Source organism: Stegastes partitus, unplaced genomic scaffold, assembly GCF_000690725.1.
Source record: "Stegastes partitus isolate 25-593 unplaced genomic scaffold, Stegastes_partitus-1.0.2 Scaffold699, whole genome shotgun sequence".
Classification (NCBI taxonomy): Eukaryota; Metazoa; Chordata; class Actinopteri; family Pomacentridae; genus Stegastes; species Stegastes partitus.
Genome location: NW_007578430.1, coordinates 248,852 through 264,626, shown reverse-complemented (window position 1 = coordinate 264,626; position 15,775 = coordinate 248,852). Strand labels below are relative to the sequence as shown.

The window sequence follows — 15,775 nt, the reverse complement described above, 5'->3', positions numbered from 1 at the left end:
AGAATTGACTTTACTTCTATCTCTTTAAATAATACGTATCTTATTTACTAATCTAGCTTATTTTATTTGATCTCATCTGCTGCTTCCTGATTACTCCTGTTGTCTAGAACAGCTTTTCCTCAGTTCTTCAAGTCCATTGGGGGGTTGTTTGTATTGTTTTATTGCATTTTTATTTATTACCTGTAAAGCACTTGGTGTTACATTTCTGTTTGTATGAAAAGTGCTACAGATATAACATCTGATTGTATTGATTGGTTGATATTTGTGCAGTTTGCAATCAATAAGTAAAACCACAACAAGTGCACCTTTGCAAAGAAATATTTCTGACTTTAATCAAACGCCTAGTCGGGCTGGCAGCCCCGAAGCCTCGTGGACTGAAAGAGAAAATCGCTCGCATAACCAAAATACAGAATAATTAGACATATCTATTTGCATATTAGTTACAAGCAGTTAATTTAGCTGAACATACAATTAAACCTCTGTTGGAAAAGAGAAAGGCAGGATTTCTTAAAGTTTACCGAGGCAGCAAGCAAATGAAGTCCTTCGTCTGGAGAAACCCCTGGAGCAATGAGCAGGGTTTGGACCAGATGATGATGCTGACATTGGCTTGCTAACGCGGTAAACGCATGAAGGCACTTGAGGCTCCGCAGCATCAACACATCTTAACAGGCTTCCTACAGAAATGTGGCTTTGTGTCCAGTGGGCAGCTGTGTTCTGTCAGATCAGACGTTCAGGGCCAATGTTTGTGCAGAACGCCCGACGCTTTCTGTGTTCGTTAAACGAGCAGGAAACTGGAGCTGTTAAACCAGATACAGAACCTTTATCTGGTGCCATGTAAAGCTGAATTCACTGTAAAACTCATCCTGACACCGTAGCTGCTGTAGAAATAAACCATGCTAGCTTTGAGCACGATGCACGACTGATATACGCTTTAAAAAAACTTCAACAAGGATCAATCCATGATGGAAATGCCACCAAAACAATCGGCCTGCTCACCGACTACATTTTTTTCAGTATTCTGTTCATCTTTCCCACACATATACCAGATATAAAGGAAATGTCAGGTACAGCAAGATATGTATAGTTTGAGGTGCTGTTTCTAAGAATCAGCCACTTAACAAAAGTGGGAAGAAGGCTGCATATTCAAACACGTACTGAAGGAAATCGGTTCAAACATGCAGAGTGATTACTGGTGTCTTGTGTCCCGTACAGCTACAATATCACCACTTCATTACGTATGCGATGCAGAGAAGGCGGGTTTGGAAGACAAACCACACAAAAAATGCTTGTTTTTCTGCAGGAAAAAAACTAGTAAACAGCTTTTTTGAAGCTTTGCAAAGTGATAATAAATACACAGAAAGGAGTCTGAGGTTTCATGTTTTCTGTACCGCCGCCCAGTGGACACGAAAGCCTGAACAGAAACCAGCAGAGAAACTCAGACACAGATCTACACTTTACATAATATTGTGCTTTTAAAGTATTCTTCCACCATCAAAAACCCCCGTAGAGTCATGCTCCGGCCACATCGCTGCCCCCCGCCCTCCCACGGCGATGTGTTACACCCATGGGAGACGCTTTTTCAGCATTTTCCTCTCATGGATGTGAGACATCGACTCAGATCCATACACAGAACAAACACATGATGGAGCTAACATGTGGACCCATGCACAAACCTCGGGGTTAAAAAAAAAGTACACAGCGAACTACAAGAAGCAAAACTACCCGATCAGAACATTTGTTTTTTCCCCCAAAATGTTCGTCAAATGAAAGCACAAAGCAGGAGTGCTGCTCTACAGTCACACGGGGCCGAAACATTCCCGTCGTACAAATATACAGACATATTTACATGCAGAGTAGCAAACATGGAAACGCATCCACGTCCTCGTCCCCCGGGCTCGCAGGCTGTGGTGGATTTGAGGAGGATCTCGTGCTACGTGCTGCCAGCTCGGTGTGCATCAGTGACAACTGGAAGCTGAGCGTTGCTGGAGTGTTAACATGTTTGGTTCCACGACGGCACCTCGTCTTCCCTTCAGCGAGCCCCTACTGGGGAAATCTAGCGACCAACAAGATCTTCAAGTCAACCTGCTCTGACAACTATAAAATAAATGGCCGTTTTTTTTGCACGTTATAGCGGGAAAGTCACCAATTTGCTGCGTATCGAACTCCAGTGTGAACCAACATGTTGCACATTTGAGTCCAGTTTTTAATCATATTTACTGATTTTGCAGATTTTAAACACAAAGCTTTACGTTTGAGGTTTCTTGTGTCAAATGCATTTTTGCAGAACATGTTTGTGTCGCTTCAAGCATCACTATCATCTGCACCAGAACATCAAATCAGCATCATCTTGCTTTGGTCCACTTGTAGATTTTAATGTTGAGCCACAAATTCTTTGTTAAGACGACAAGTTGTCGCGGATTATTCACACATTTGTAACCGAGCTGGGTGTCGAACTCTAGTCTTAACCAACATGTTGCAGGTTTGTCGTCCCGTTAATCTGAGTTTTAATCGATTGTTTTGCAGATTTAAGGCTAATCTCTCGTACAGTTACATGTGTTTAGAGGTTTTCATTTGAGGCTTCTTTTACTAAATAGATTTTTGCACAACATCTTTATTTTGCTCAAAGTTTCACGAGTGTCTGCACCAAAAACAATCAAATTTGCACCATCGTGTTCAAGTCTACCTGCAGATTCAAATGCAGCTGTTCAGCTTTAGATTCTTTGTTTAGAAGACAAACTGTATTGGAAAGTAGAGCGAGTACCGAACGTTAGCACAACAACAACGTGTCGTGGACTCGTTGATCCGATCTTTAATCATAAAGACTAAATGATAACTTTCATACAGCTGCATGTGCTCAGACAAAGCCTTATGTTTAAGCTTCTGTTTTAGTCAAATGGACTTTTGCTGGACATGTTTGTATCGCTCAAAGTATCGGTAGTATCAAACCTAGACCATCACTGGTCTCCTGTTTAGGTCCAGCTGTAGATTCTAATGCAGCTGTTCAGCCATTAAACAGCGATAACGTTCAGTTGTGTTTGACACAGAGCGATAACTAATTGTAAATGTATACTGTATAAATGTATACGCTATGTGCCATTCGCTGACCATTTGATTAGTTCCACCTCTATAATCCAAAGTGATCCAGCCTTCAGACACATCTTCTGTCTGTATGAAGCCTGTAATTGACCATTTTTGTCTTGAATTTTCTTCATGTTTGCCAATAAAGTTGGCAGAATCATGTCAGTTTAACGCAGTCCAGCTCGACACCACTGAAAACTACAACCTCAATACCAAACGCAGTTCAATAAATAAGGGTTTTCATGCATCTTCTAGCAAAATGAAGTAGAACCAGTGCAGCGAATATCCAGAGTACAACAGGAAGCTGGAGCACACGGCTTCACTGTACAAACAGACCAATGTGTCGACAGTTCTTCACCTTTATCGGAGCGTCTTACCTAAACTTTGCATAGTAAAGGGCTTTATAATGAAGCAGTTTGCTCTGGCCTCTTGTTGCGCTCTGGATATTTGCTGCATTTGAACAGTTTCAGCTGCATTTTGCTGCAAGATGCATGAAAACTCTACCAATGGAGCTACGTTGGGGTTTCCAGCAGTGTTGAGCTGGACTGCTTTACATCGAGGGTTCTGCCGACACCATTTGCAAACACGAAGAATATTCAGAACCAAAACTGTCAGTTACAAGCTTCATAAAGGTAGAACATGTGTTTGAGGTGTTGCTTCAGATTGTATAGTTGTACCTATAGTGTTTACATTCAAACCAATGCCTTTCTGTGACTTTCGTAACATTTCCTTCTTCATTTACGTTGCAGTGAGTCGGTAACGTGCTGAAACCTGAGGAAACTAGAGGGTATTCTGCTTTATTTAGAAAACCATTTCCATCCAAGTATTTTGGGGGAATCTCTTCCGAATCCAGGGAAGACGACGTCCATGTGGAGCCAAATGCAAACCCACCGTAGCCTGTTGGCTCATCTGCCAAGTCGGGATGGGACGTAATCCATACAGCAATATATCACAACACAACCTCCTGCGACACCCACGCAAAGCTGCAGCTTGTTTTTTTGTGGTGGTTTAATTAAAACTCAAAACAATTGAATCAAGTCAAGCAACAGTTGTTACAGTCTTCACTACAAATCTGGGCCATTTCCGGGATGTTTCCTGCCAGCGTTGCGATGTACCACAGGAGATTGTTTTGCAGTATATTGCAGAATCACCGCTTCAGTGATTCCACCAAGTGCGACATATTACAGTTCCCAACCCGACTGTGCTGATGAGGTGCAAGTGTATTTCAAAATAGTGAATATATATGTAGTTTTGACGGAATATTATATGTGCTGCTTCAGTCAAAACAAGAGTTAAATTAGACCTTTCAGCACATTTGCTTCCAGCTTGGTTAGTTGAGATTTGTTGAGATGTTCCAAACTGATGTGAAGGTGAGACGAGAGGAGAATCTGTCCAGCTCAGATCTCACCCAGTTCCCAGTTGTCATGATCATCACTTCCACCTGAATCTGGCTGCAGCATCGTCTCAACAGACTTGCTCTTTGATTATTGGTTCCCTTTTAATTTTTCGACTATATATCAACAAAAATAACCCCAAAACAACACTTGTCACCCCAAACAAACCCAATTTGGTCAAACCATAAGATCCCAAATTTACAGATTCAAAGGGGGGAGACCACCACCAACCCTGGGAGCCCTGAGGGGAGGGGGAGGAGCATGCAGGGGGGGAGGATGGGTGACGTCTGGGTCTTCGTTGTCGTTCAATCATTCCTGTCGGAGAGAAGCAGTGTGTCTTTAAGGGGTTGTAATGATTTCCTGTTTCGAAGTAAGCAAAACACAGACAAAGCTGTTACGCGTTGAACAAAACTTGTGTTTGAAGAAAAAGAAGAAGAAGAAGAAGAAGAAGAAGAAGAAGGTGTCTGAGAAAACACAACACACATCACAAAATCCACAGTTCAGACAGCAACGTTTACACCATCTCATGGTTTTGTCCGTCACAGTCGTCTCCTTTCACTCAGTGTCGGTTTACTGAGTCGGGTTTTCATTAAATTTAACAATAAATCAGTGACATCCCGATTTTAAAAAACAAACTCTGACTTGTTTTGAAGTTTGTTTATTTGAAGTGTCTGGTTCCTCTATCAGAAGAAGAAGGTCATGTATGCTAATGTATCGTATTGTAGATCGGTTGTAGTACCTGGTTGTTCCACCAGGTGGAGCCTCTTACTGTTTAATGCTAAAACCAATCAGAGAGCATTGTGGGAGTTTAACTAGTAAAGAGGCACCATGACAGGGACCTCTGTAAGGTTTAATGACACATGGCCAGGGTACTTATGCAAAATCTCGATTAGTATGTTGTTTCTATAGCTTGTTGGTGTATAATGTTAAAAATCAGGGTTTTTTTTAAACAGTATTTTTTGCAAAACTTACTGCTATTTTACAGCTTTTCTCTGTTTTGTTAAATTACCAATAACAACTAGTGAATTCACAGAAAGCAAAACTTATTTCCACGTTAAAATCAGGCCTACGCTACATAACATCCACATTAAAACCATATTTTCATAAGTTGTTCTTTGACTATGTTTGGCTTTTACAATTTATTGTCTTTTTGTATTTAATCAGCTTAAAATATCCTTATCTCACTGATATTTCCTACTATTGTTAACTTTATTCTACTGTTGTATTCTTTCTGACACCGCTGCACAATTTAAAGTCATTCTGGACAAATTTAGATTTTGTTTCTGGGGTTGAAACAATATTTAATGCAAAGTTAACTCTATTTTACTGCATTAAAATCAGCTTATATTATTATTTTACAGATATTTGCTGTTATTTTCATGGTCATTCACATTTTTTTATGGTTCTAGTATTCCCCTGTAGTTCAATGGTCCATTTTTTATGTTGTTTTTGTTTCACCAAATGACTAATTAAAAGTGTGCTGAATTGAAATTATTATTTAATCAATTTTTTGATTGATATTGCTGCACATATTGAGGAAGTTACTTAAATTTATACACAGTTGATTACAGGCAACACTAAAAACATGAATTGTCAGAAATAATCCCCTAAACACTAACTCAGAGTTGCTATGATTCTTGTGTCTAGATTTTTAAACATAACACATGTAAATAAAAGCTGAGAATCTTCCACTTCAAGCAGATTTTCACCCTAAAGCCTCGATTTCTCATCACCAATAAATGATAATGACATAAAGGATCCTCCTACGTGCTTGGAAAGAGACGGTTAAATATGCAACCTCACTGCTAGATGCTGCTAAATCCAACAAACTGATCCTTCAAGAGGCATTTTTTCACTGGATGAAACCTGCAGCAGCACATTGTGACCTCTAGGTGGAGCCAAACACCAGACTTCAGGCTCCAGTTGAAGCTTCGAGACCATATAAGTGAAAACAGCAGCAGCAGTAATACTGGATACTTAACCGTTGCTGTTTGACTTTTTGCATCATTGGTCAGTGGTTGTGGTTTTGACGTGTCCGTATTTATTACTCAGTGACATCAACCAGCAGCTGTTCTCCACTGCAGGAACTCGTGGGCCTTTGTCATGTTCTAACCGCAAGAACCGAACCTCTTGCAATCGGAGAAAAAGTTCCCACGGTCTGGACACTGATTGGTTAAACTTTTCTGCCCTTTTAACACAACAAACCTCCGCTGTTCTATTTCCTTCCTGCTCACAGACCTGGAGTTATTTCACACAACTTTATTTATCCTAAAGAACAACAGACGAGCAGATAAACTTAAAAAATAATGAAACAAAAGAGACCTGAAGTACAAAATAAGATCAGTGTTACTGAGGTTTGTTGAGTTTTTAGGTTTTTTAACTGTAGATTCTCAGCTGAGGGAATATTTTATGTTGCTGAACGTCACTAAAACCACCGAAAGAAGCAGTTTAGTTTCAGCATCGCACGCTGTGCGCATCGCGTTGCCATGGAAACCTGGCATATATTCAGCTGGAGATGCAGAAAGCCCATAAATATGTTTTTATGTTTGGTCTGTTTGCACTGCAGCTGAGAATATTCAGTCAGGAGCATTAGTTTCACTTTCATTAGGCCAATAATTAAAGTGATTTCCTGCAATATGGGACCTCAATGCACCATCATGTTTAAATATATGAAGTTTAAAGTTTAATCTGCAGCTGTCAGATAGAAATGATCAGCTGCACTGTTGAGTAAAGTAAATATATGAACAGTTTTCTACCAGCATTCCTGTCGTGCACCATTTGCAGTCGCAGCTCTTTTGTCCATCATAAACTTTTATGTTCCTCGTTGTTCTCCAATAAAACAACCTGCTGACTGAAGCAGCTGCACACGATGGTTTTATTTTGAGCAGAAGAAGAAAACCGTGATGCGTCAAACGCCTCCTTTTATGCTGAAAACCAGCTGATATCTCTGACTGAGGTTTTAGTTTCTGTCGAGTCGGCTCACACAAACAAAGCCTGAATATTATAAACCTGCGTCATCGCTCAGCTCTATGATATGATATGATTTGTTTGGTCCAATCTGTCGGATCCGGTTCAAACTGAGAGTCGACTACGTGACCGACTGTGAAAGTTGCTGCGGTGGTCGTCGCATATTTACATCTGGATGCAAAGGCATGCAGAGCTGTTCAAGCCTGAGTGCTCATTTTAAAGGCAACCTAAAGAAAGTCAGGATTCACCTACAGACCACGTCAAACTGAACGTTGTTCTTCCACCGTTTCTTACCGACAAGTTTCACTTAAACAGTCGTTAAATTCCTGGAAATAAGTATTAATGGCTGATATTTAGTGAGGCGTTAAACTGAAAAGTTCTAATCGAAACACAATTTGGAAAAAGAAAAAAGTGCAATTAACAAATTGCAAATGTTCGGATAACCGTCTGCCTGCAGTTGTCGTGTGAATAGTTTCACAGCGAGGCTTTTACGGTGCCTTATTTTGTAATTTTCCGTCGTGAACTGGATATTTTCCCCAAACTACAGCCTCTGACCCTCCTCGTGTCCATGTGGAATGTGGTGCGACCCGGCGAGCGTCTTCTGGAGCATCGGGGAGAATTTAGCGTTCGGCCTCGATGGTCTGTTCATTATTTACTCACGCATGTTTCAGCAGAACTGACTTTGTGCTCTTTCACTGAGCCAGACACCAACTCGTTGCTAATACTTCGCCACTCCGGTCATTTTCTATTTATTCACAAACTCTCCTCGTCGTCACGGCTCCCCCTCCTGGTGGCGTCGCTGCTGTGTTTACCTGTTTGATCATCTCTCCGGTTCTCTCGATGACGATGGTTTTGGCTTCTTTGACCGGCGAGGTCACCTGGTAGTCGTCGCTGAGCAGGCCGAGGATGGGATACTGGTTCCTGTACCTGCAGCAAAGTCACACAGGAGGGAGATTGTTACGGTTTAGGACTGAATCATCAGACGCACGGCGTTTTATTACAACGTTTTAGGGAGATTAGAGTGTACGAGGCTCAGTATAAATCATTTATTTGTTCAGTTTTAATTAGTTTAGGTAGAACTCTGGTTAATTTTTTTAGTTATTTACATTATAGTTGTCAGTTTTACATCTCTGGTGGTTAAAGCTGAATGTGTAGCGTAGTGGTAGTCGCTCATCTCATCAGTTCATCTGCTCGTTATTTTCTTGTTTTTAAAATGTCAAAAAAAATACCACACATATGTGGAAACGCCCCCGGCTAATTTCCAGAGTTCAAGATAACATCTATAACCCCCTGAACCCCCAAAAACCCCGCCGGCGGGTTTCGAAGGCAAAATCAAATACCAGAATGTCACCATTCATCAGCAAGGAACTCATTTTCAACGTTCAGACGACCCTTGAACTGATCATTAGTGACGTACGGTTACGCTGGGAACCAAATCTGAGCTGGAATTTGTCATATTTAGTAAAAAAAAATGTCTTGTTTTAGACCCTAACTGTTCACACCCACGAGATTCTGCATTTTTTTAAAAAAAGTGCAAGTTTTCAGCTGAACTGCAGGCAGCATATCTACAGAACAGAAAATAAATAAATTGTCTATAATGTGTAGAGACACTTTTTTTTATTTTTTTTGTCCAGTCCCAGAAACACCTGCAGGCATTTGGAAGGTTTTTGGGGATTGTTGTAAAATAAACATTTTTTTAAAAATGATTTATGGCTTTATAGCTTTTTTTATTCTGCACAACAGACATTTCTGAATTCTCTCTACTTGTACTCATGGTTGTGTTTTTCCCACAGAGGACTTTATACCACGATGAACAATGAGTCCACAGCGAGTAAAAAAACATCCAGAAACTTTGTGGGTTTAACTTCTTCTTTTACATCCCAAACAGCCGAAAACCAAAGAAAATATTGAATTTATGGTAACGTTGCACAGGGAGAAACGGCTAATTCTCTGAAGCTGGAACCATCGAACATTTGGCGTTTTATGATTAATTTCCATCAAGCAGCGAATTGATTCATCGGTTTATCGTTCCAGTTCTGTTCTGGGTGTCGTACCTCTTGGTGATGATGGTCTTGGTGACGTTCTTGGAGCTGTCGTTCCTCTCATGCATCAGCTTTCTGATCTCCTGAGAACCACAAGAGGTAAAAGAGAGACACAGTCAGCAGGTACGCTGCGACATTATTTAGTGTTTTTGTACTTTTTGTAATTATCAGAGTGTAAAAAACAAACTGTCAAGAACTCAAGTTAAATGTTTGCTTTTGTTGCTCAACTGAAAAGAGTTCTGCTGAAAAGAAAAAAGAAAAAAAAAAAACAGGTTTGGTTTTGCTCCTCGCGTCTTTCTGCTTCATTTCTTTTTTTCTTTTTTTTTGTAACGGTTGTATTTTTTTCCACCTCATTGCAGCTTCAAGCAGAACTGTATCCTGCTCCTTTTGTGCCTTCGTATGAGAAAGTAGCACAACTATGCGACGCCAGCAGCCCGAGGTGACAGAAGCATTCCTGAGGTTAAAGTAACTGTAAAAAAAAAACAAAAAACTCAGAATGCAGTTGGACCTGAAGGGTGAAAACAAACCGAGGAAATAAAAAAAACAACGAATCGGCTCACGGAGGCGGCAACTACACACAGACATTCCTGTTGTTCGTGTGTTAGTTGTGATTGTAATTCCTGAAAGGGTGATAATTCTGGTCTATAACGTCGATAACTTCATCCACATTGGTTACTGAAAGATTTATAGAAATAATTCCATGTTTCCACATCTCAGCAATAAAGTTTATGAATATAATGTTGTGATTAAACTGTGGAAATAAGACTCGTGTTGTAATAAATCCTGTAAACCGAATCACTCCAGAATAAGAAGTCTGCTTTGTATCACCACTGACTTCTCTGCAAACTACGACATGTTAAAGTATTATTTCTACCACCTGGTTCCCATCCATACAACATGGAGATCTGTTCCTGAGACTTGCTTGTGTCGCGTAAACCATCAGATTGAAGCCACGTTACTGCAGCAGCTCAGGCTTTTAAAATGAATCCGTAACAAAAAAAGTTATTAAAAACCAACAAACGTATCCAAACTAAATTTTATATACATACATATCTGATATACTTAAAAAGGAAATGTCGTAATCCAGAACTCCTTTTTTCCTTTGAACTTGTGCAGCGCTGCTCTGCTCCCGGTGCTCCTGCCACGTTTGAAACACTCCCTGGACGTCCCATTCTCACCACTTGCAATTGTGCATTTGCAGTTTCACCACAAGTTCAAACCGACGCAGAAAACAAACATGCGGTTGGGTCAGTCCGACACAGAACTGGATGTTTGCTCGTTGTCCATGGTGAAATCGCAAATGTGCGTCTTTAGGTGGAAAAGTTCCAAACGTTGCAGGAGCAGAGCATCGCTGCACAGGAGACAACTTCTGACGCTTAAATCAGGCAGTTTTTTTGCTTTTTACAATCTCAGAACTTCTCGATCGCACCTCGTACTTAAACCACCACATTACTATTCAGAAGTCTTCAAGCTAAACGCTGGTGCTGATGTATTTCTATATTAAATGGCTGCTTGCATTTGAATTAATGTTTGTTTGGGGCAACAGTTTCGGAACTTGTTTTAACTGCACCTCATACAGATTGATGTGAAAGACCTGCACTGCAGTGGTAGAGTAGCTCTGATTAAAGAAAAAAAAGTGTCTTTGTTCTGTATTTTAAAACGTACCTGTTAAGTGTGTAATTCATATATTAGAATATATAGTATATAGAAGGTGTTTGGCTCTGATTTTGTTTTTATTAGCATGTTTTATTAAAAGTTTGTTCGCTTTTTATTCAGTATGTCACATGTAATCTACCACAAGTGTTTCTCAGGTACCTCCGTTCCTCGCTGCTATTCTAAATACTCACATTTTTATATCCATTTTATACCATTTGTCACTTATTTATTTTTTTATACACATCTCCAGGCTTGTTTCTGTGTTGCACAGTTTGTTTGTTTATAGTTATTTATAGTTGCTCTTTGCACTGAATGTGTTTGCACCCAATCTCATTGTGCTTTTTTGGTATAATGACTTTAAAGGATTCTGATTCTGATTCGTTTTTTTCCCAAATGATCAAAAATACTTCAGAAATCAAACCTTTTTACACAAACTGCAGCTGAACCTTTTTGGTTTCCAAACTTTAAAAAAAAAAAGAAAAAGGACTGAAATCTGTCTAGTTTGGAACATTTTGGATGAACACTGGTTTAATCTAAGTTACCAGAGCTGACGATCTGAGTCTGACGACAGAAATCTCTACATTTATCTTTGTACAGAAGAGCAGTTGAGTGAAATCTGAAACCCAGTGTTGGTGTGTGATGCTTCAGACCTCCTCCTGGCGGGTGACGACCGTCTGCCGCTGCTCCAACATGGAGAGCAGCTCGGAGATCTTCAGCTGAAGACTCTTTTCCGAGGACGAGTGTTGGGTGGTGACCTCCGTCTGGATCTTCGTCATCTGGGTCTGGAGACGATAAGCAGAGTTTAAATGTAAAGAAAACCAATTTACGTTAATGAGCTCTTCTTCAACAACTCGTCTTCCTCGCCTGGTCGATGACGACACTTTATATGCAGGCAAACAGAACAAAAGCACAACCACCAAAGACTTCAGTATCTGTGCAGCTATCAGGGTGTCGGCTGAAATCCTTCAGACCTCACCTACATCAGGTCCTGATAAGGGCCAGACAGTCAAAACAGTTGTTGGATGATGCAATTTAAGGAAAAACTAAAAGCAAAAGCAAGATTCTGCAGGTAGGTTTATGATGCTGTGTTTTGGTATTTAAGAACCACTTAAACCACTTTGGTGCTTTAATAAAGTGCAAGAATGATGGTTATGTAAGTATCGTTCCAATTATTTAGTCATAAAAGAAGTATCTGGAGCCGATGGTGGCATTAAACCCAAAAAGTCACCAAACCGATGAGGATTTATCATCTGGGGACAATAACTGTACAAAGTTCTTTGAACATATATGCAGTCATTCTTGTGAATTTTTAGTTTCCTGACACATTCTAAACTTACATTTACGAGGTTTTTCTCTCGACCAACAGCAGTGCCAATGCAAATCTACTGTCTGGTCTGCGGCTGACACACCCCTTATTATTAGAAAACAAGCTTCAGAGATCCCTCCTCCTGCACATCCTGCTCCTGTTTGCGGTTCTTACCCTCAGCCTCTGTATCTCCTGGTCTTTCTCTTGCCTCATGGCGCTGAGCTGGTCGTTGTATTGGCGTGACAGCTCCTCCGTTTTGACCTGCAGGGTGGAGCTGCTGGCCTGACCTGCCAGCTGACGGATGGATGGAAAATGAAACAGTGAGCAATCATCACATCGACGCTGGAAACTAGAAACTGGAATGTTTGTTTTGTTTGTCTTGGTGCGATTATGCAACAGCTTTCTTTGGAAGACTCATCTGATGTAATCCAATAAGACATAAAAACGCTGGCTTGTGAAGTGAAATGCAACACGTTGTGGTTTTCACCAACGGCTACCTGCACTGGTTCACAAAAGCCAAAGTGAGGAGCGTTTTTCTCTGCCAACGTCAAAGGTTACGAAAAAACTACCAAGCTGAGATTCATGAAGCCTGGTGCACAGACACAGCAAGAAGCCAATAAGTGTTGGTGTGGATCCAGAAGATTTCAGCTAAACTGCTGGAGTGTCTGAGAGCTGTTCTAGTTGATCTTGTCTTTACAGTCGTGGATAAAAAAGACTGCGTGTATCGTGGCAACCTAGAGTTTCCAATGACTCAAAAGTCTCTGTGTTGGAACCTCATGCGTCTTTGTCGTTAATCCTCCTCTTCACAGAACTGGTGCAGTTTAACTAAATCTGTTGGCTTTCTTCATCATAGACCACAGGTTCTTGATGGGGTTTAAGCCGGGACTTTCTAAAACCTTAATTCTCACCTGATTGAGTCTTTTTTTTTCTACCATGTTTAATATGAGTTTTGAGTCTTTGTCTTGTTGAAACACCCAACTGTGTCCAAGCACCAACACTCTCTCTAATGAATGTAGGTTTTCCTAAAGAATGTGGACTTAATCCTTCATCTTCATTATTCCATTTACTTTGTGTAAAGCAGCTCCAGAGCATGATGCTGCCACCACCGTGCTTGGCAGCAGGTTTGGTGTTATTGGGGTTAATTCTAGCCTGATTTACCGATTTATTTACTATGTCTTGTTGGAACACCCAACTGCTTCCAAGAGCCAACCTTCTGGCTAATGACTTTAGGATTTCCTGAAGAATGTGGCGGTAATCCTCTTTCTTTATTGTTCCACTGACTTTGTGTAAGGCCCAGAGCATGATGCTGCCACCACTGTGCTTGACGGTAGGTTTGGTGTTCTTGGCTAAAGGCCTCACCTTCTGGAGGATACACATGGTCTTTACTAGGCTATGAAAACTTTTGTTCACTCGTGTATGTGTGTTCTTTGAGGTCTCATTTTGAAGTAGGGTGGACATTTTAAAATTGTTTTCTTAACTGACCGTCTCCAGCCCCAGTAAATAATAACCGTAGCGGTATTTTTAGTTTGTATGGAATATGTGAGCTGTGGCCAGAAGTCATTAACTGACACAGACTTCTCTGTCATGGTGGCTCGTTGCTAGCTAAACTCCCACAATGCTCTCTGCTTGCCAAGACAGAAGTGAGCGCTTCCTCTCGTCACTACGGTATTAAATGGTAAGAGACTCCACCTGGTGGAACAATCAGGTACTGCAGCTAATCTACAATGCATTTTCTTACATGCATGACCTTCTTCTTCTTCTCCCTTATCTGTTCTTATATTTTTAATCAGTTAAACTATTGACAGCGGTTAAGTGTCTAATCAGAGGAGTCACTCTTCAGAATCATTTCAAATACAGGATAATAGTTTGGGGTTTTCTGTTCCCCACTACAAGTCACTGGTTTACATCAAAGACTCGTCGCCGGAGACTGAAAGACGTCGTGTTTTACCTTCTGTCGGAGCATCTCGTTCTCCTTCTCCAGCGCTCTCAGCCTTCCGTCCAGCTCTTTGATTTTGAACTCGCGGCCCGAGTCGGTGTTTCGGCTGGTCATGAGCTGGCTCTCCAGGGAACGCTGGGTGGCGCTGGTTTCCTTCAGAGATGCCTGCAGAGAGAGTTTAGTGTAGATTCACAAAAACCTGCCGTCTTCACTCATAACTTTCTCGCTCTGCAATACTTGTCCAACTTGTCCAGTATTGCAGATTTTGAATCAATGACATGATGAGACATAACCGGGATGATTTCAGGCTTTTATTTTCAACAGTTTCTGAGATGTTGTCGTTCAAACAGCCACAAAGTTCAATGTATGAAACACCTGCTGTATAAAAATGTATCTTGGAAAGCACTTCATATATCAATCTAAAATTTTACAAATATCTTTCTAAATATCTAAACTTTATGCTATAAAATTTTCAGGCAAATCAGATATGGTTGAGCAGAAGCTTCCTGATAAAAACACAACACCTATCTGCATTTTTACGAGATTAAGAACAACTTAAATGAGTGCGTGCATCAGGTTTGCCTCCATTCTTTGTGCTAAGTTGAACCATAAGAGAACACGATCTGCTGCAGAACAACTAAACTGAACTGAAATGACGACACACAGGAAGAGGAAACGTTACCTGCAGCTGTCTGTTGTTTTCTCGGACGGCCTCCAGCAGACAGTCGTACTGCCGAGCCTGGTCGGCTTTGAAACTCAGATCTCTCTCCAGAGTCTCCTTCTCGCTCTCCAGACGCTGTGGACGCAAATCCTCCACGTTAGCATAATAATCATCCAGCTTAGTTTATTCTTACACACCTTAATTCTTCTCGGTTCTGTGTTGGGATTAGTGGTAAATCAGACAGAACAACTGGATAAAAGATGAACCACATGTTTACATTTGCTCCGTTTTGTTTCTTTGACACGTTAATTGTTTTAGTTCAGGAATCCAAACACGCCATCAGACTGACTGCACCTCGTTAGCACTGCCGGTTAAACGCTGTCATTACTGTCTGGCCTGAAGGCTGAACACGTCTGGCACGACTGAAACCAGCGAGCTGAAGAAGCTGCTGAGGACAAAGTGTTCCGACCTGCTGCAGAGATCTGCAGTTCATCGACATAACCGACAAATTGCTCTTATTGTTACTGATCAAATACAATCAGATGGTGCTGTACTGACTTAGTGTTTGTTCTTTTGATACGTTAAGATGATTTAAGTCGTAAAAATCATTGAAGTATATTATATAGAACATTTCCAGTACATGTCAATAAGAATGCAGGATTTCTACTTACAACAGTATTTTTTTTATATTGTGGTTTTACTTGAGTAAAATATCCAAACATTTCTCCCACCAGT

General features: G+C 40.7%; 1 protein-coding gene across 1 annotated transcript in view; it reads right to left on the bottom strand.

The window, feature by feature from the left end:
* Window positions 1-302: 302 nt before the first annotated feature.
* pof1b (POF1B actin binding protein) overlaps window positions 303-15,775 on the bottom strand; it is a 50,552-nt gene continuing 35,079 nt past the window's right edge. Inside the window, exons 6-12 of the mRNA XM_008290869.1 lie at window positions 15,062-15,175; window positions 14,392-14,544; window positions 12,618-12,737; window positions 11,788-11,919; window positions 9,494-9,564; window positions 8,252-8,366; window positions 303-4,832 (exon numbers count right to left, since the gene is read on the bottom strand). Of these exons, the coding sequence (XP_008289091.1) occupies window positions 4,812-4,832; window positions 8,252-8,366; window positions 9,494-9,564; window positions 11,788-11,919; window positions 12,618-12,737; window positions 14,392-14,544; window positions 15,062-15,175 (726 nt within the window). The 3' untranslated portion in view covers window positions 303-4,811. The remainder of the gene's footprint in view (window positions 4,833-8,251; window positions 8,367-9,493; window positions 9,565-11,787; window positions 11,920-12,617; window positions 12,738-14,391; window positions 14,545-15,061; window positions 15,176-15,775) is intronic.